A 21,381-nucleotide genomic window follows, 5' to 3' on the forward strand; every position below is an offset into this window, starting at 1 on the left:
TAACAGCTACTGACACACATACAATCTGATTACCTATCTATCTATCTATCTGATGACCTATTAATGATATCTATTCACTTATACACAGACTATCTATCTATCTATCTATCTATCTATCTATCTATCTATCAATCCCAGGAGGAGAACATGTTTGAGGGCAGATGTCAGTCACAAGGAGCTTCCTTGCCTCCTTTGTGTCAGCAGCAGTAGACCACCTTACTGCTCCGCTCTATTGTCATTCATTAGCTCCAGTGGGGTTTGTTCATTTTTTACTGTGAGCACGCGGCCTCCAATTCATCACAGAGCTCCAACACAAGCAGACAGTCCAGAGAGAAAAGAGGCTGTGTGAGCACTGACGGCTGCACTAACTGGACTGACTGACCACAGGCTGAAAACACACAGATATGCAAACATCCAACATTTATGCTTTGTGAATACAATTATTTAACAGCAGTATTTATCTGCTTTTTTAATGTGACTGGTGGGGGAAAGAAATAAATAAAAAACATATTATATAAATTAAGTTTAACCAAATTTAAGTAACCCCCTTTTAACATGACACTTAGTCTGAGATTTATTGCAGTATTTGACCCATTTCTTTTTTTTTTTAACCTGTGATTTTCAACTCAGACATTATAGCAAAACCAGCCTCACGTTTCCATGCGTTAGTGTTTTTATTTGTTGATCATGAAAAAAGAAAAGCAGCAAAAGCTCGCAGGGAACAAACAAACACCACTTTTTTTTGCTTTCGCAGCCTTTCATTACAGTAGAAAATATGCTCTTACTTTTAATTATAAATTAAGGGAGATTATCACAACATTTATTTATGTACACAAATATAGGCTTAAAATCTACAATGATTAAAAAATACCTTTGCTTTTCAAGCAGCTCGTCAATGCCAGAAAACTCAACATACAACAACAACAATAATAATAATAATAATAATAATTATAATAATATAGAAATTGTTATGATTATGATGTCATCACAATGAGAGTGAAAGCTTTAAGCCACAAAACAACACACAACATATTTTAACATATAAATATTTTTTTTTAAATTATGATGAGTCTATTTAAATAGGTCTTTTTTTTGGTCTTAAGCAGCATTAACTTAAAGGAAAACATCTATAAGCTCCTACATTATTGTATAATAGGATCTTATGCCTCGAGTTGTGTAGTTCAACTCGATTATTTCCAGGGCCGATACTCCGGATTTAAAACCGTTAACCCGGTGTACGTGAAGTTGTGTCTGGCTTTTGTTTGTCCCGCTGCTGGACTGTCCTTCACTGGAACGATGACGGTGTTCTCCTGTAGCTCAGTCCCCGGCGAAGACGGAAGGACTGTGCTGTCCATCATCTGTTTATCTGTGGATCACAACGAAGAAATGACAAAATAAATAAATAAATAAACAGTGTCCAAATAGGAATATTCTTATTATTTCGTTTAATTTGAATTTTTTTCTAATCCAGGGGAGAAGAGACATTTAAAAAAAGGCTGAGAATTTTATTTAAAATACACATTATATATGTAGCAAATTCAAATATTACAGTCTATATTTTACATACATCAATAATTAAGAGGAAAAACAACAATCATGCAATAAATTATGATTCAATAATATTATTCTATTTTTTTCCTTTAGACCATTTTATTTTTTTAAATAAAATACCTATAGATACAAATTGAAACATAATATATAAAAAGCATGAATAGTTAACTAATAAATAAGATTTAAAGATATTCTGTTTCCTACATAACAATAAATAAATAATGAAAAAAATAATAAATAAATAAAATAAAGTCTTACTTTTGTGACTTGTCATGTGGAATTGGAGCTCCTGCTTCTCCTGGAACGAGGTCCCGCACAGATCGCAGGAGAACGGCTTGTCCTTGGCGTGGGTCCGCCGCACGTGGCTGTCGTGGGCGGCGTGGGAGGCGAAGGCCTTCCCGCAGTGCTTACACTTGAAGGGCCGCTCTCCCGAATGCTGGCGGATGTGAGTGCGCAGGATACTGGAGGCAGTGAAGGCCTGCGACACAAAACATTACAAACCAAAATAAATGATTGTGAGCGTGTGAATATTATATTTGAACTATTTTCTTAACTTATCATTTAAATATGGAAGACTTTCTTATTTTTGGAGCTGCTTATGCTTCTGTCTTCTGTTAAATTCAATTTTAAAACACGTTTTTTTTTACTTAAAATAATTATTATCACTACTTAAAGTGTTTTTTTATAGATAAAAACAAGGTGCAGCGCAGCGTAAAAGGAGAAAAAGGATTAAGTGAAACAAAAGCGTCTCTGGGTGAGTTAAAAAAAAAGAGAGAAAAGGGAAAAGGGGAGGACATTCAGAACAAAGGCCAAAAAGCAAAGTTGTGCTCATCGCAGAGCCGTAAAGTAAAAGTATATTCTCAGCAGACAAAGGGGTGGGTGTACATCTGGCCATAATTAGCATGTAAGTGTGTCTGTGGAGCGTGCCCGCGGAGAGGAGACAATAATGAGGGGCTCGCACCAAACGCACCGTGAAACGAGGTGTAAATGGATGCGACCTAAAAAAATAAAATAAAAATAGAGGCGAAAAAAGAATAATAATAAAAAAAATAACGATGTAAAGCTTAGTTTTGACCAGAAACGATGAAGAAAATTCTCTATATTCTGTTTCCAAAATGTTTATACATTATACATATTATACATTATACAGTTTTATCACAATTTAAACCATGCAATAAAGCACATTTTACATGTTTTACATTTTACATAATATATATGACTATAAAATATTATAGAATAAAGTCTCTAATGACTATAAGATATAAATGTATGATGATTTAAATAATGCAACAAAGCCTTTTTTACATTTTTAGGCCTGTGCTAAATATGTACAACGACTCAGATGAAATCATTATAATAAATACATCAGCCACAAATAATTAGAATATTTGCAGCTCCAAATTGACTCTGCAAATTAATAATATTTTTCCGAAAAACATAGATAAATAAATATATCTTACCTTATTACAGTAGACACACTTGTAAGGTCTTTCTCCAGAGTGAACACGCATGTGTTTGTTGAGACTGGAAGACTGAGAGAAACTCTTTCCACACACGGAGCACTGTGGGACACACCAGTGTGGGACATTAGTAACATAATAATAACATGAAAATAAATCACATTTTTCAGATTTAAAAAACATTTAATTTTATTATTTATATTTAAAATTAAGTAAATGTTAACAGAATACATTTTAATTTCATTGTATTCTTTAAAAAATAACTTCATTTTAAATGTTTAAAGAATAAATTACATTAAATTAAATTAAATACATGTTGGTTAAACCACTTTTTAATTTTATTTTTTAAACACGTCTCTTTTTAACGAATAAACCTTCAATATCAATCCTCCATCCTGCGTGACTGTGACATGACGTCATACCTTGTGAGGCCTGTGTTTCTCGTGCACGTGCAGGATGTGGATCCTCAGTCTGTCCCTCTTCTCAAATGATCTGCTGCACAGGTGGCAGGGGAACTTCCGGTCGCCCTGGTCCACGCAGCGCGTGTACTTGAGGTGCTTGTCTCTGTAGTATTTGTAGGCGAACACCTTCCCACACCTGTCGCACTTGAATCCCTCTCCACTGTCTGTGGGAGTGGAAAAAACAACGTGGAGGTGAAATAAACCACTCAATCAAAGCAGGAGTGTGTGTGTGTGTGTGTGTGTATCACGACAAGGTTCCACTCTGACCTTCAGTGGGAAGATCTGCGCTGCTGTCTCCTCTGGAGTCCTTCAGTGTGAGTGGGATCCCGAGGAACTGCAGGTAACAGTCTCCATACCAGACCAGGAGCTCCTGACCTGGTCTGACCTCCTTACAGGTCTCATAGAAGATCTGACCCTGGACCTGCACCGCGATCAGGTTCTGCTCTTCTGGGAAACGAGCGCACTTCACCAAGGACATCCAGTTCCCTGACCCTGCTCTGCCGTCCACGAAGTGACTCAGCCGGCCGTTCTCAAATACCTGGAGGGAGGAGGAGATGAGGGGATGAGGAAAGGAGATAAGGAGAGTGGAAAGAGAACACTATTCTACATAGAAGAACATTTCACACACTCACCTCCCACATCAGCGTGTTGTCATCATAAGTCTTTATCTCGCTGGTGTTGACCAGTTTTCCTTGGAAAGGTCCAAAGCGAGTTCCTTTGGCGATGCTGCTTTTGTCCGTGAAGATTCCACAGTGAGACACGTTTCCCCACGCGGCTCTGAGGACAGTGAGACCTGCAGCAGAGACAACACACGGTCACATCTGCTGTGCAGTCAAATACACGGCAAAGCTTTATATTTGTAACCTTTACTCATATTCTTCTCGTGTTTTGTTGTTTTCTTTGTTTTGTTCTTGTTCATTCTGTGTTTTACTATGTAATAAATATATGTGCTGTAAAACTGTTTTAACTGTAGGAGTCAGGCCAGGTTAAGGTTTTAATGTAGGAAAGGAAAGGAAAGGAAAGGAAAGGAAAGGAAAGAAAAAGCACTCAGGTAAAGGTGATTTCTTACCTTCTGGAAGTTCCAGAGTTTCTTTGTCCAGTGGGACAGAGTGAGAGTCACACACTGAAAATGACATAATAATAATAATAATAAATAACACAAATTAACATTTCTCTCCAACAGTTTATGAAACTAAAATACATCCACACATATTTTAAACTAAATAATAAATCTAACAATAATGTCATTACTTCATAAGCACAGGTCTCACCTGAGTTTTCAGGCAGGGCCACTCCTGATATCGCGTGACCCACGCGACCCACGCTGCGCTCCTGGCCGCCAGAATAACCATAGAGCACCATGAACAAGTCCTCCTCGCTGAAATTGTAGGACGCGCGTGCTTTTTCCGGCGACACGTCCGCGCCACGGAACCGAAACAGGCCCTCCTTTGGCGGCGAGGTGGTGTTGATGGACGTGGACGTGGACGAGCAGCGGTCACTGGACGGACTGCTGAAGTCTGAGGACAGTGGACCCGCCGCGTGCTCCGTCACCACAGCAGCCAGCTCCTCCGGTTTGGAGTAGAGCGAGTGACCGGGCAGCACCTGCTGGTTCAGGTAAGGAATCCCGGGGCCGCTCAGCATGTGCACCGGGACGTGGTGGAACGCGGGGGCTCCTCCGGCCTGCAGGCTGAGCGGCAGGGACGCCTGCGTGTCCGACACCAGGCGACCGAGGGACTTGAGCGGGTGGAGGAGGTTGTGCGTGTGCGGGAAGAAGTCCATGAAGTGGTGCGAGCCGTGGAGAGGCGCGTGGTAGAAGCTGCGCGCGGGACTGGCCTTCAGCATCCCCACTGGGAAGCTCTTGTCCTTCAGCATCACGGGGAAGCTGGACAGGGACACGGACATGTCTCTCTGCGCGGAGGGTGAGGAGGAGGAAGAGGAGAAGGGAATCCTTCAGAGGGTGAGGGAGAGAAAGACAGAAGAGGGGGAGGAGGAAGAGGAGGAGGAGGAGGAGGGCGAGTTATAAAAGTTTAATGGAAGAAAACTAAAAAAGGAAACATGGCTTGACCACACCTGGATTGATTATTGTGATTCCAGTGAGATTTCACCTTTAACCTTAACAACAACCTCTATATTAAATAAAGATAAGGGAACAATTAATCCCTACAGGAAACAGGATTATAACAAAATCCATGTTTCACAAAAGGCTACAAAATGACAGATTTTTTGTTTTTGTTTTAGAATACATTTATTTGGTCAATAACTTATCCTGACGGGAAATAATCACTTGCACTTTTGCACTTTTACAACTTTTACAACGTTTAGAATTTTAGAATGAGTGTTATTTAATATAATCCCATCCTGAAATTCGGACATTTTGTGCCACAAAAGTCAAAACTACATTTTTTTTTGGCAGATCATGACCCGAGCGAAACAGAACAAAAATAAACGTGCAATAAAGAAGATGAAGAAGACGCACACGGCAGAGAACATGGACAGCCAATTTTGCAATTTTTCCAGCTGAGAGAACACACACACACACACACACACACACACACACATCTGAGTGTGTGTGTGTTTTTGAGGAACCGTTTACAAATCAGCCACTAAATAGAGGGACAAACCAGGGTCATGACACCAATTACAGAGGAGTCGACTCGAGCAGAGGTCAACATTAATGAAGCCGTTAATGGACTTTACAATTACAGCACAAAAAGGAAAAAAAAAGAAAAGAAGACACGAGCTGGGCGGAAATAATGATGCTTCAGGAATTTTGCACATCATTAATTTAAGTCAGACATGAAAAATATAATAATTAAAAGCTAAAGACATAAAAGAATAAGTAACCAGAGCACTTACCTTTCAAAACAAAGCAGACACAGTTCACAGTGGCGTCTGTCCTCTCATGTCCACTGTCTTCGTGTAAGATTATGTGGACAAGTCAGAGCTGAAGATGCAGGACCTTCTCTCTCTCTGAGTGTCTATGGTCATCTGAGGGCATCCAGCCTCCACTGTGCACACTCAGGTCAGCTGGAGCTGCTCCACCAACTCCTTCTTCTTCCTATTGGTCAGGAACATGCAGCTCACCCTCATGCATCTCAATGCCCCGTCCTCTCTCTCTCCCTCTCTCTCTGTGAGAACACCCACCCACTCGTGCAAACTTCTCCTCCACACCAGTGCGTTTTTTTGCCCCCAACCAGAACAGAACATTTCCATAAGAAGACCCTCACTGAGGAGACCCATTACTAACACTTGATAAGATGTTATCGCAGGGGACCCCCAGTGGAGCGCAGAGATGTGCTGTTATGACGTGGATGTGGTGATTTACGCAAGGAAGAGGCCAAACAGTTCTCCTAATAGACGTTTACTACTCCAACCTGCGCTGAGAAAACGAGAAAAAACGCCCAGTCCTCACAATAAAAGCTAAAAAAAAATTTAAATAAAAAACTATTTCAATACTGACCTTATTTTTCTTGGTGCCCATTTGCGTAAAATCCTCCTTTACGCATGGGCACAGGAAACGTTCCCGTGCGTAAAGGCCAAGTTATAGAGACATTCTGATAATAATTACCCTTTAAAACAACAGCTAATAGTAGAATTCCTTTAATTACTTAATTCATTTGTTAAATTATCTTTTTGTAAATGCATTCAATTGCTGTAAACTGTTGCAGGAAAGCTAAGCAATATTGAAGTAAAACAAATAAAACAATCACTTTATATTATTTAAAATGAATTACCAATAAATTACCTTCATATTTGGTTATTTAAATACAATTTGACAGCTTGAAAAAAGTAATTACAAGGCAGACATTTCACATTATTGTAGCTATTTAACAAAAATGTGTTAAATTTAACAGTTCATTTAGCAGGAAAACCATGGTAGGGCCACTACATTGCCTTTCCTTCTGTTTCAGGAGAAATTAAGAGTCACTTAGTTAAATATTGCAATAACAGAATTCTTTATTTACAAGGCAAATAGCATCAGCGAAGCCATATTAGTTCACAACTTGCATAACTGTGGTTTTAACTTCTCTTGTATATCTAATTTTTGCATAAAACGCTCACACACACACGCACACACTCACACACACACTAGGGGTACAAAGGTGGATGCGGGTGTACAGTGTGATTCCTGTGAACAATGCAGAAAAAAAATATCTTGGTTGGAGGAGGAAGAGGGGGGGAAAAAACACAACAGTAAGCTTTCTTCATGAAAAAAGAGTCCATATAGTATTTTACATATTGCTTCAATATCCCTATGTGTCATTTTCACCATACAAACAGATGGGGGTGTGTGAAATCAAAGCGAGTCTTCAACCCAACACAGAACAGAGAGCGATGATGAACTGTGACCCAAAGAGTCTCCAGAAACTGAGGCGGAACCATGACGCACCCATTCAGTATTGTACACAAGTCATTATACAAATTTATACAGACAGCGGTGTAATGTACAAGAACAGAGAACGGATGAAATCTAAGGCATTATGCTAGGGTTTCTTAGCATTTCAAGGTTGCATCTTAGCTCTAAGAAATTGGCAGACAATACAAAAGGGCATTTAAAGTTCTTCAAAACCATAGAGGAAAGAAAATAGGTCTTTTAGTGGGTCCAAAGCCTGGATTTCTTTTCTTTTTTTAAATACGGGGCAAAAATCATTTCTTTGCACCTGTCCGCATTATAAATGCTAAAAAAAAAACAAAGAAAAAAATTAAAATGCATTGCTACCACATGGCTTTAAGTCTCCAAAATCTTGACAATCTTTGGAAATTTGCAAAGGGCTCTGAATGATACTTTAAAAATTGCTCAACAAGGCGACTGCAGTTTTACAATCAAATCAGCATTTTGTCAAAAGAGGCGGGGAAAAAAATCCTGTTGGCCTATATGGCGAAAACAGCAGCGGTGACAGCGCTGCTTCCCAAAGTTGACTTTGCTACAGCTTCAAATTTTTTGTTAAGAACGTTGTTTTTTGTTTCTCCGTTTAAAAAAAATAAAGCAACGATGGGCAACTTCCTCCGTAAATGCTGAGAAATGTCGTGATGTCACATCCTTTAGGCCTTCGACGACAGTACATTCAGAATGATTCGTCTTGTGTGTTTAACGCTGCGATATCTACACAAGACCCTGTTAAGTGACATCATCATAGATTTCTTTGTTTTTGGGCCTACGACCGAGAACAAAGTCGTCGCTAGGAACGTAAAAGCTGGTAGAATTCAGGAATCCAATTGAGAAAATGTGAGGAATATTTGGCTTTGCTCCATGTCTGTCCTGGGTTAAATAGTCGATATAAAAGTTTTTGTTTCTTTGAGGAAAATGTGTTTTTTTTTTTGTTGAGGTTAGAGAAGATGAACTTGCTTTAAAAGTCTTGTGAAGGTCAAACCAAAACACCCCCCCGACACAAGAATAGCACGTCATCGCTGAACACTTTGTAGTTGAACTAACTGCCTGAGGTCATAAAATATGGCTAAGTGTGTGTCAGAGCAGGTCTCGGTGAACCATGCAGTCTTTAAACTCTGACCTCTGCTATAGAACAACGGCTGGAGGCAGAGAGACGGACAGAGAGCACACGTGTCGTCACGAGGATCAGCCTCGGCCAAACGCTGCATAATCTAATAGGAACGCTGTGTGTGGATGTAGACTTTCTTGGTACAAACTGTAATAAAAAACTTTTAAAGTTTAATACTGCATCCAAACATGGAGCAAAAATGTGTCCGTTTTTTTTTCTTCTTTTCTTTGTTTTAAACTTCAGGAAACTGTACAAAAATTACAAAAACGAAAAGACAAAAAAAAAAAAAAAAAACCAAGAGATTCTCAAGTAATCGTTATTGCTTGTTTACATCACACCAGAACAGTTTGCACCTAGCAGCTCGTATGAAGCATTTTCACTCCAGACAACATAGAAAGCACACTTCTGTTTGTTTTTTTTGTTGTTTTTTTTTGAGTTATTGTATGGCTGTGTTGAATTTGACCTGTTTTTTCGTCTTCTTTTTTTCTTTGTGTTCTATGCTAAAGGCAGAGAAGCAAGCGATAATCTGTACACTGTATACACAGCACACCCACATACATCCCGTCCCCACTTCCCACCCCCCGACCCCTGTCTGCGTCGTACCAGAACCTCTGAACACGAAAGGCTCCACACCCCCCCCCCCCCCCCCCCCTCCCCAAAAAAAACAACCCACAAACATCTTTCTGCTTCAAGAGGCAGTTGTGACCAGACAGGGGGCGGGGGGAACTAAAACCATTAAGAATAAAATAAATAGGAAAAGAAAATGTCTTACTTATTGGTATGTACAATCTCTGTAAATCATTTTTAAAACCATATTTGACTTTGACATCTTCTGAAACTACAGGACCAAAGCATCATCATCATCATCATCATCATCCATGACTCAGGTTATTAATAGAAGAATCTTCTCAGAAAGAATACAACCATCACTGTTAAAATCATATAAAAAAGTGCCTCGTCCGCACTTTCCGGAAATATTTTTTTCTTGTTGCTACCAGGATAAAGGATCATCTACAATAATTAAAATGAATCTATACAGAAAAATAAAACTTAATTTAATAATACACTATAGAAACCTCTTGACTAAATTAGTCTAATCATACAAATCACCAGTTCCGCTCAAACCATTACTCCGCAGTGTTTTTCAAGATCAGTTTTTTCAACCATCTTATTTCTCACATAAAGAAACAACTAAAAATAATAACAACAATAACAATAATAATAATAATAATAATAATAATAATAATAATAATAAAATAAAGAACAGCAAAAAGGCAAAACCGGCCAAGTGTTTCAGCTCCGTCCTTAATCGCGAACATGACTTGGGAGTCTTTGCTGCCATTTTTAGGATCTATGTGGAAATTGTGTGAGAAAAGAAGGACATCAAAGAAAGACAGAAAGAAAGAAAAAAAGAAAATCAGTGTATGTCTTTCTTGAGATGAGATTGTAAATGGCCGCTGTCCACTGAGAGGAATACATTCATCAGAACGAGGGATCTCACCCACTGCTGCCCCCCCCCTGAAGTCAGTGTCCCCCACCAGGAGGCGTACAGTAAGTCACACTACGGTGAATGCAGCCGGACAGGCAGACAAACTGGCTCATCCCGAGGCTCTTCTTCCTCCTCCACCAGGGTTAGGGCGTGTTGGACACAGATCCGTAATCCTTCCCCAGCTCTCTACGCACACACCTCCCGTTGTCTGTTCAAGGGGGGCCGGGCTCCTCCGGCGCTGCTGGAGAGGCACGGCGGGAACAGACAGCAAATTTTGGCTGGGGAGATGGGGGGGGGGGGGTCGCAGGGGGTCAGGGGTCGGCGAAACCTCGCTGGTTCAATGAGGGCTGTCGGTCGGTCGACGCGTTTGTACAATTTTTTTTTTTCTTTTTCAATGGGCCGACGCACTCCTTTGCACCAGCTGATCACTGAGGTTCGGGTTTAAGAAACTCCATGAGGGTCAACAGTACTTCTGCGGAGACACACAGCACATTTCAGACTTTTCATCAGAAACAATGACAACACGACTGGAAACTATCTTAGAACACTGAGATTTGAAACAAGCCCCCCCCCCCATAAATCACGAAAAGCAGGCGCTAATGGCTGAATGGTGAATAATTGAAATTATCTAAGTGCCAATATATTCCTATAATACTGGAAGGGGGGATAAATCAAGTGACAGATATACTGGTATGTTATAACTGTCTGAAGTGCAGACAATCAAACGGGCAGCACCTTGGTTAAATATTCATAGGCCTTTACTGGGGCTTAAAAGCATCACGGACAACAACAGTGCATTTCACACACTGAGCTACGAACACTGGTGAAACAAAGGGAGACGAGTTAACTTGGGGGGAAATGACATTATTCGGTGTCAGCGAGTCGTGGTAGTTGGAAAATCTGACTCCTGCCAAAGTAAACGGTGCTGATCCTCTGTTGAGAGAGTGCAGAGATGACTTCTTCTATGTTGTCCACGTAAAGCCAACAAGCTCACGAGTCTCCACTGCAGACTCTGAACATCATACGGCGAACTCTTTATCGTCTAAATGGTCTGGACCTAAAGTGCCCACTGCTAATTACATCAGTGTCCTCTAAGTTCAAGTCGAAGTACAAGAACTCGGTGGGGGCCAGAAGAGTTACGTAAGCGGCCGAGTAAATTATTCACCAGCACCGTTGTTCAATAAGTGTACCCAAACACTTAGGGTCTTACGATAAGACAAACACATGCATAAGCAGACTGGTAGCGGGGCGGGGGGGGTGGGAGAAAGAAAGAAAGATGAAGCTTTTAGTTTTTTCTTGGTCCCCTGATTACTGTGTAAAACTGAAAGGAGTCCATTTTATCAACCTCCGATGGCTTAAACTTGAGGATGTGTCGGACTTGTATTACTACAAGTGGTTAATGTAAAGGGATATCCTGAGGATATTAGTGGGCCCTGTAAAAAACCTCTAATTGGTCTAGCGTTTTTTCTTTCTTTTTTTATAGGGCCCTGATAAATAAACACACTTTTCTCTGTGAAATTCATTCTTTTCACTTCTACATTTCATGCCGTTCAGGGAACGCACACATGACAACGAGTTCTGGAGGATCAGTAAATGTTTTGTACGATTTTGTTTCCTAAGCTGTGCTTCCATCGAGTCGGTTTGATTCGATTGCGTTTTCATTAGGAATGGTACCAAAATAACTGGCCCCAACCCTTGGGGTACCAGAGTAACGGTACGGTGCTGTATGGGTGTAGCTAGAGGCACCACACCTCCGCATATTGGGCGACAGAACTGGTGACACGGCCATCGGGCACAGCAAAAAGTAAAAGTACTGTCCTCGGGTGAAAAGTCTGACACAAGCTTTACTGTACCAAACCAAAGTGTACTATGATGGAAACAAGGCTTCAAAAGCCCTAAAACTCTTCTTCTTGTGTTAAGACAGTTTTATGACAACTTTTTTTTCTTTATATCGGTTTCTGTGAAAGTATACACTGTCATTTTTGTTTTTTGTGTATTTCTGTGGCAGCATTACAGCGTCTCACACACATATCTGGCATGTGTACTACAGCATTTGTGTCATGTGAATTAAAGAAGACATTCCTTGACATAATGCTTATGAACGGAAAAAAGAAAAAGATCGTACAGCGGAAGTTCTGTTTCCACGTGTATAAGCCTTCAGAGGGCTGATGTCAGGGTAGTTACCTGTTCTTGCCCCATGGAGGGCAAGCTGGGTGAAGGCCCTGAGGCCATGGACGTGACACTCATCTGTCCAGCCACCTGGCCCATGCTGCTAGATGCCATGTTGTTGCCCATGGAGACGCTGTTGAGGTTCATACCATTGCCGTTGTACATGTTACTGTTACTCTGCTGGGTGAACTGTGGCGACGCCTGCTGCTGTGAGAACATACTGGGGAGAGAAGGGGGGGGGGGGGAAGGTGAGTGGTAAGACATAACAGTGCTGCGTCTGCTGCAGTTCTGTTGTTCGCACAAAGAGCGTGTTTTCTACAGAGCTGCTGTGGAGATTCGGCTAAGCTTTATACAGTTTTGCCCTTAAATGCCAGGATGATTTAGTTTGAAAAGCCACACAACTGTAGGTCCTGCTAATATTAAACAATTTTACTTTGAAATGTGACATATGAGAGAGACACAGACACATAAACACTGTGACTGTTCATACTCACCGTCTATTTTGCACAAGGCTTGCGGCCATTTCCAAAAATAAGCTGCAGACCCGTGTCTCATGTGGGCCATGTGAACGCTCTACTAAGTTAAAGTGACACAATGTAGGATCTCAACCTTCAAATAATGTCTCCAATATACTTTTAATCAACTTACAACAGGGTGAATGACACCTCTTTTAAAGCCTGAGCAGGTCTGCATCACATACATTGGCACAATGTAATCTCTGGTTTCAGGTCTACTTTACAGTATATCATACCCTCACTCCAACAAGGGTACAGAGGTGGAAATGCTTTCGTTTTTATTAGCAAAGGGATATTTGACCGAGGGTGATCCTAGTGTGTTGGACGAGTAAGAGTAAATAGTTTGCTTGTCATGTTTATCTAGAGTGTTTGAGCTTGCCGTGTGACTCTCGTCCTCTAGTTCATAAATCAAGTGACTTAAACAATGTGCACACAACGCAAATTGAGGCACTGTCTTTCTTTTGTTGTCATTTTTCAGGGTTACTTTGTACTATGAGAAACTCTGAGCCACATTCACCTGTTGCCTCCCATGTTGCCCTGTGGCCAGCCGTTCATGTCCGGGGAACCCTGGAAAGCAGCGTTCCCTTGGCCCTGCTGCATCATGGGGGACTGTGTGTGGGCCATGCGAGGAGAAAGCAGGGGGCTCTGGGGTGTGCCTGGACCTCCAAAGCCTCCGTCTGCCTGTTGGCTCATACCTGCGGTGTTGCATCAGAAGAGGTAAAACATACTGAACCTGCACAGACTCAAATTAAAAGTTAACACATTATAAAAGACGTTCAAGTTCACATTCCTTTGTCATTCACACATGCCAAGACAAACATTTTTGACAGACACTACAGAGGAAAAAGCTGTTGATGATTAGTCCATTCCAGTGTGCATTTGGAAATACTGACAGGCAGGTGCCATTTCCTACATGCATGTAAGTAGTGGTCAGACAAGGAAGTAGGAAAAAGGGGAACAAGGAGATGGTTTAGGAGGGAAGGGAAAGAGAGGCGTCTTCTCAAGAGAGTATGACCCTTAGGGCCAGAATCAGGATAAATCAAAGATTTCATTATAATTTTAAATAGAAATACTACTGCAGAAGACAGACTGACACATACAGTCTGGGTTACTTCACTGCGTCAATCAGTGTATACTGAAATAAGCTTTGATTACTGTGTCCTGGTGCCCTCTGGTGGAGAGAGATCGTATCTGCAGGACACCATTTTGGACAGTACACAAAACAATGAGTTGAAGAAAGCAATTATATAAAATGACTAAACTGTGCAGCATGGTTCATATAAGTGATTAATGCAGTCACCCCATCAGTAAATTAGATACAAATTAGATGATTGCCCCCTGATTAAACAGCATGTGATGCAGAGGTCACATCAACATACAGGACACAATGGTGCACGTGTATACAGACACACACACGCACTCGAAGGATGTGGGGTAGAGTGTTTGGTAGGCTGGGGTGTGGGAACAGTACCTGAGTTGGGAAACTGAAAGGCACTGTGCTGCATTTGGGGGCTGAGTACGGCCCCGTACTGTCCGCCCATCATGCTTGTGTTTCCCATCATCATCTGTGAGGAGGAGGAAGAGGTGGAGGAAGAGGAGGAGGTGCCATGCATGTGGAGCTGAGGGTTGGGGGGGAGAGAAGGCAGGCTGGGAGAGAGCGGGGAGGAGAAGGGGCTGGTAGGGGGAGGTGGCGACGCCAGGCCTGTACTGGTACCGTAGCTGGGCGGGTAGGGAAACTGCTGGGGGTTGGCCTGGGGAATGCGGGGGTTACTCATGCCTCCTGCAGCCATGTTGGGAGGCAGGTTGAGGCCAGGGCCCCTCATGGCTATGCTCCGTTGCTGCTGGACCTGCTGGGCCTGCTGCACCTGCTGCTGCTGTCTCTGTCTCAGGTGATTACTCAGCAGCTCCCGCTGGCGCTGTGCCAGCATCTGAGCATTGATAGTCTAATGGACAGATAGATAGTAGATAATAGATAGTAAGAATCAATGAACACCCATAAACAATACGTTCATGCTCAGCGGTTGAGTGACAAAACAACATTTTGTAAAAACAAAATCACTGCCTAAAGTCATGGCATGTGCAGACAGACATGTGATGGAAGTGGTAACCTACCTGGTTTGGAGCATTGGCTCTAAGAGGTAGGTTCACATTTGACACACTACCCATCTGAGTCATCATGGGCTGACGGTTCTGAGGGGAGACAGAAGAGGACATTAACACAAACACTATCCTCCAACAGAGTTGAAGTATTAACCTTTTGAAAACATACTACCAACTAATCAATAGTGCAGCGAAAAGGTAGATAGGATTTGAGTAAATGCATCAAAGGATCAACAGGTTTACCACCGGGTAGACCGAGGTGTCTTGAATAATTTTTGTGTGTTGCAAAAGATCTGCCAAAATGTCAAACCCAGGGATAAACACACAATTCCCACCTGAGAGTTCAATCACACAGATGCTGATGCAACAGTGTTGACAAATGGACACTTGCTGCAGGACAGTACAAATCAAATGTGGCAAACAACCAGTCTACAGTCCTATATCAAACAGTTTGATCCGGCCTGTGAGAAAATTCACAAAGACAAGAAATGACGCCATGATTGTATGGCTACTAATCAGTTGTAAGTGGCATGATCCTTTTACACCTTTTAACAATCAGCCTCACCACAGAGAAGCAGTTCCAGCTGTTGCACTTGAGTGCTCACGTGACATATGTGTTCAGTAATTTTGTGCAGCTCCTGATGGGAAAATCTACATCTTACGCCTCTAATTACAAATGTACCTGCTGTGACTGCAGCCGGTGCTGAAGTTGCAGCCGTAATGTGTTGGGCTGATTGGGGACGACCCCAGCGGGCCTTAGTCCGGGGCGCGCCTGCATCCTCATCATTGGGTATCCTGGCCGTGGACCCATCTGGCCAGCCATGGGGTGAAAGCCTGGCTCTGACAACGGACCACCAGAATAGCCTCTTTGAGCCATATGGGAAGGTGGGGGACCAAATTGCTGGGTGTACATTGGGGGCTTCTGGTCCAGCATCATTGAGGATTCCTGGGGGAACTGCTCTGGCTCCAGGGATTGACTCTGAAAAAAGCCACATATGCAAAAAGAATGTAGGCATGAAAAAAACCAACAAACCGGAAAGAGAGAGACAATCTCACTTGTTCTACCAGAGCTGGGATCCCGAGGGCACGGTCAATTTCCTCCAAACCATCAAAATCTTTCAGTGCTGAATAGAGTTGGGACATAAGGGCCCCCTCATCTACTGGTCCAGAACCATCACCGGAGCTGAGCCCTGTACTGCACTGTACTGTAAAGTCATCCTGAGGTCCCGAGTGCCTGAGAGACAGAAAAGGTACTGGTTTAATTGTAACTCGTAAAAAAAAAACATATATATATATATATATATATATATATATATATATATATATATATATATATATATATATATATATATATATATATATATACACACACACACACACACACACACACACATATACATATATAAGAAAACCTTTTCAGAGTTCAGTGAAAACTATATACAATTTCCAAAAAAAAGAAGTAGCTTACCTATTCTGGTTTACAAATGCTGTCTGGTCAATTGGCATCATGCTGTCTGGCCAGGGGGCCGTTTGGTTGGGTGGAGCTTGCTGCTGGGAGAAATGGTGGCTAACCATGCCCATGTCCATATCAGGTTGAGCTAAACAGAGTAAAAAAAAAGGGAAAATTATTTAATGAGGTACAAAAACAGTTGAAATCAGGAAACACATTTATTAAATAAAACACAAGAACAGACGTTGGTTATTATGTCCATACTCTGAGTGAAATGTTATGAAGAACCACAAGGTGGCAGCATTTACAGTTCAGAGAGGCAGACATGCATGTGTTGGGGGGTCTTCCCATTTATTAAATCAGTCCTGCTCAATAGTTTTTTTTTCTCCAAAATGATCAAGTATGATCAGTTTATTGAAGGTGTAGTCATAAACCATGAGTGCTGACACTAATAGTTTAACCTCAAATCTACCGTGCAGATTCAGTTGCTCAATCAAACAATCCCCCTCACCATTCGATATCATTGGGGACTGGAGCATCTGCCGAGGTCCTGGCTGGCTGTTGGGCCTCATGGGAGCGCTGTTCGGCCCCATCCTGCCCTGCATGGCTCCTTGCTGCCCAGGGCCAGACGCTCCCAGAGGAGGGGCAGAGGCTGGGCCCACCCAGCCCTCCTGCTGTATGCCAGGCCGTGGTCCACCCGGGGCCATAAGACCTAGAGGAGCAAACGCACACAGGGACACAAGAAACGGTGAGATATGTCCTGGGTCAGATTTCACTGAATGTTCTATGTCACCATGATGCAGTGGTGCAACAAAAGGAAGGAGCCATGATCGGTGTGTTGCAGGGGAGGGGGGATGTTTAAAGGTCTGTGGGAGTGCCAGAGTGGGTGAGTGAGTGAGTGACGATTTCCTGTCACAGGAAGTGAGTCATTGTGCCATTGCGTGATAGAGTACAGGCTGAGAGTGACAGACGGTCGGAAAGAGGTCTTTCTTTAGAATTTGGAAACAGCTACATGTGTTAACTATGCCATGGAAAACAATACCATTGTGCTTCATTCAAAAAAATTGCAATACCCAAAACAAGATGAACCAGTTGAGGATTTACATTTGATAGAGTGAAAATGGGATCAATAAAATTGATTCAATTTAGTTTTTTGGTGCTTTATAATTTAACACATTTTCTTGTAGCTGTTATATAAAAAAGACTATGTCCAGGTCACTACAGTGTGAGCATCTTTAATTTGTATTTAAGGGAAATAACTAAATCCCAGCATGCAAGGCCAGAAAGTGATTCAACAGTTCATTTTTAAACATCACTACAAAAGTCTGATTCTCACACTTACCTGCGTTGACCAAACTGGCCTGGTTAGCCATCATGCTGTGACCTCCCACCATGCCTTGCTGCTGTTGCTGCTGTAAAAGGGTGTATGGACTTGTGGCCCTTATGGGATACTGTAATGGGGACTGCTGCTGGGGGGACGCATTCATGTCCAGAGACAAACTTCTCACAGGAAGACCCCTGCCTGGCTGGTTTGGTCGCACACCCACAAAGTCTGAAGACGAGATTACAAGTTGTTGTCAAATACTTAATCATTTGAATCATTATGATTGAAGTTAACATCTGATGCTGTGTACTGCATCATATGCAAGTATGAAACTCACTCGTTGGGCCCATGCCAGGGCCAATGCCCCTGTGTTGTTGCTGTGCTGCCATGGCAGGATTGTTCTCGGACATTTGGAGGATGTCATTAATGATGTTCTGTTTGTCCATGGGACTGGGCTGGGAAACGGGCCGCTCGCAGAAGAGCTGCGGCTGTGCATTCTGCAGGTCGTTCAGGATGTCATCCAGCTCTGACGACTGGAGAGGAGAGAGACAGAGAGATGTGAAAACAAGAAACGGACAAAGGCCTTCCATTTAGAAACCAATTACTGCTTCACCAGCAGGCACACCAACAGAATGATACATGTGACAATCACACAGCAAAACTGGTGTGTAAACACACAGGAGGAGTGAGGCTTGGCTTTGTTTATAATAACAGCAATAGCACCGGGATAAAGTGGACCACTTTCAATCAAATATAGGCCACACTTCGCTTTAATGTAGCTCATCAGACACTAGTTACTACTTAACGCCTGGTGCTGGAAGAAGCATCTTTAGTCCAAGGTGGACTACAGATGCTCCCCATTTTATAGCTGATCATTTTTAAGGACATAATTAAGAATTTATTTTAGACTGATCAAGTGTGGGGGAAAAGATGGTAAACATGGGAGAGCGACATGAAGCAGCAGGAGAGAGTTTGGTTGGTGGCAAAGCTTAAAAGCTCTCTGTCCCCCTATTGTAAACAGCTGGACAGAGGTGGTCCAATATAGCCTCAGGCTACAGACATGAACTACCTGGGCAGTTTGTGTTCAGTTTTCTGCACAACTCTCTTAAAAAAAAAGAGAGACAACCCTGAGCTTGGATCTGGTTTCACTCGCTGAAGGACTGCTGGAACTATGAAAGGTGAACCAATGTCACAGTGTGAGGACAAATTACAAACACCTAAATGATCGGTCAAATGAATCACCATGACAACTGACGGCCTCAAAAACACCATTAAGTTGATCAAAATTAGATACAATTTCACCAAAAAGAGAAACATACATATCTTTAGCAAATGCCAATGCAAACTGCAGTGTTATTATATTGAATTTCACATTACTGACAGAGAAAAGTAGGTTACACTCAATCCTGGACAAAATATCAACATAGGTGACGACTGTGCTTGCTAGAGGGGCCAGAGGGACTTAAGGTAAATAAGTTGCACCACCTGGAAGTGGCCACCAGAGTGCAGCACACTTGGAATCACTGACAAGAAAATGATCGTGACAATACTGTACAGCAGGAAAGAAAGCACATCAGCCACAGTCTTAATGTTGCACTTCTTTGTTCAGTCTAAACAATGACATATATCTTGGGCATGTAAATGCTGTGTGAGACTAAATGGCTGCCACAAATGCCATACTGAAGAGTTGTCTTCTGTGTCTACTGTAACCAAGGACTAAAGCCATATTGTTGGTTATTTTGCTCCTCCATATTAGAAGACCCTGTTGAAAAATGTTTCCATGTACAGTACACTGAAGCAAACACGCAGCCACAACGTGCTGATCGCCCTTTACAGCACATAAACATACACAGGATATGTGGGAGAGATAGAGAGAGCAGCAGAGTGAGGGGTGATGGGTGGCAGTGGTGGGAGAGAGAAAAGCCCTAATGAGGTCAGGAATGATGTAATGCTCCTGTATGCTCTCTTCCTCCTCCTCTTCAACTCTCTCTCCTCCCACTTTCTATTCTCTCGACTTCTCTTTTACCTTTAATGGGTCTCATTTCTATCAATTCCTGCTACTGTCTATGCTTTCAGTGCGTCTATATGCACGAAATGCAATCAATGTGAGGTCTCTGGTGCATCTTAAGGCCGATATACTGCATTCGGGTAAAATTACAAGGATTTGTAAAAGTCAAATGACCACTATTAAATATTTAGATTCAAGTCATGTCTCATTTACGGATCACATTTTCACTCTTTTGGTTTACGAGAGAGTTCATATGCGAGTTTAAAAATTCTGTATATGTTTCACTTTAGGCTCGATCTCTCTACGCCCCAAGACAAAATAACAATCACCGTCTATTTGAAAAAACTGATAAGAAATAAAAACATTACGTAGAAATAAAACCTTCAGCAACACTCAGGTAAATTGGCCCACATTGATTTAACACATCTGTAAAAACGTAAAACTCCACAATCAAACAAATGTGAATGACTTGTGTCTATCTGGGACTGTTAAAAGCAGTCACATCTGTAAATGAACAGGTCACAATCTATCTCTTGTTCATGAACGGTATGTGTCAACAAAGACTCAAGGGCAAAAGCACCACTCGTGTCTTTCTGACCTAGTCCATGTCATGTTATAATAAAAGGAAGTGAGAAACAGGGGTGGCTGAAGCAGAAGTGAGACAAAAGGAAAAGTTATTTCACCCGAGATTGGTATTGGCATTTTTTTGTGACTACATACATATCACAAATAAACATTAAGCAAATACAATGTATTTCTGATGTGCTGAAATGGCAATGATTATTCGTAATAATTTCACTTGGATGGCGGCATCATTTAACTGTTGTGAAGGTAAAAAAAGGTTAAGTTAAAACGTTAAATAGTTGTATTAGTGATTATTCTTTATGTTTCAGGGTTTTTTTCTTCCTCCAAATTATCTTTCAGGTGATTCCTGGCTCAGCAGTTTCTAAAATCCCCTTCACAGTGTGTGGTGTATGAACAGACGTCTGGCACGGGAGAGTAAACACCCATGGAAATGACATGTTTTGGCACGAAGTCTGTCATTATATTCTTTCTTGTACTGAAGAACTGGGCCAGCAGAAACAACCGATCTACTATTAAAACATAATAGTAGACTGTGGTGGCTTAGAATTAATTAAGTCATATTTTGTCCCTCTATAGTCAGTGAAGGCCTCCATCTTTTTCAAAATCATTCTACATACCAAAGGAGTTTTTGCTTTTGACAAGTTTGACATATTTGATTGATTTGATAATGACTTTTGTGGTATAATATGATGAAGAATATAGAAATAGAAATCTGAATAAGTGAATTACACGCACGCACATATACACACACAAGCCTCCAATAAGCCCATG

The 21,381-nt window shown here is 41.7% G+C and overlaps 2 protein-coding genes across 6 annotated transcripts in view; both read right to left on the reverse strand.

Moving 5' to 3' along the window:
- Positions 1 to 650: 650 nt before the first annotated feature.
- prdm14 (PR domain containing 14) lies at positions 651 to 6,516 on the reverse strand. The gene is made up of 9 exons (XM_058637264.1): positions 6,329 to 6,516; positions 4,744 to 5,420; positions 4,542 to 4,595; positions 4,105 to 4,265; positions 3,740 to 4,010; positions 3,434 to 3,636; positions 3,012 to 3,113; positions 1,810 to 2,029; positions 651 to 1,366 (listed from the first exon to the last, which is right to left on the reverse strand). Exons 2-9 carry the CDS (start codon positions 5,372 to 5,374, stop codon positions 1,191 to 1,193), a joined length of 1,818 nt encoding a protein of 605 aa, XP_058493247.1. The 5' UTR covers positions 5,375 to 5,420; positions 6,329 to 6,516; the 3' UTR covers positions 651 to 1,190.
- A 3,323-nt stretch (positions 6,517 to 9,839) lies between these two features.
- Positions 9,840 to 21,381, reverse strand: part of ncoa2 (nuclear receptor coactivator 2) — a 51,366-nt gene continuing 39,824 nt past the window's right edge. For 3 of the 5 annotated variants that reach the window (XM_058623634.1, XM_058623625.1, XM_058623642.1), the window contains exons 12-22: positions 18,355 to 18,550; positions 18,036 to 18,245; positions 17,205 to 17,405; positions 16,712 to 16,841; positions 16,300 to 16,477; positions 15,926 to 16,222; positions 15,256 to 15,333; positions 14,615 to 15,086; positions 13,661 to 13,838; positions 12,644 to 12,848; positions 9,840 to 10,931 (exon numbers count right to left, since the gene is read on the reverse strand). In XM_058623634.1, coding sequence (XP_058479617.1) covers positions 10,920 to 10,931; positions 12,644 to 12,848; positions 13,661 to 13,838; positions 14,615 to 15,086; positions 15,256 to 15,333; positions 15,926 to 16,222; positions 16,300 to 16,477; positions 16,712 to 16,841; positions 17,205 to 17,405; positions 18,036 to 18,245; positions 18,355 to 18,550 — 2,157 coding nt within the window. In that variant the 3' untranslated portion in view covers positions 9,840 to 10,919. The remainder of the gene's footprint in view (positions 10,932 to 12,643; positions 12,849 to 13,660; positions 13,839 to 14,614; positions 15,087 to 15,255; positions 15,334 to 15,925; positions 16,223 to 16,299; positions 16,478 to 16,711; positions 16,842 to 17,204; positions 17,406 to 18,035; positions 18,246 to 18,354; positions 18,551 to 21,381) is intronic. The other 2 variants (XM_058623652.1, XM_058623661.1) reach the window with 2 other exon arrangements.

This window comes from Solea solea, chromosome 1, assembly GCF_958295425.1.
Source record: "Solea solea chromosome 1, fSolSol10.1, whole genome shotgun sequence".
Classification (NCBI taxonomy): Eukaryota; Metazoa; Chordata; class Actinopteri; order Pleuronectiformes; family Soleidae; genus Solea; species Solea solea.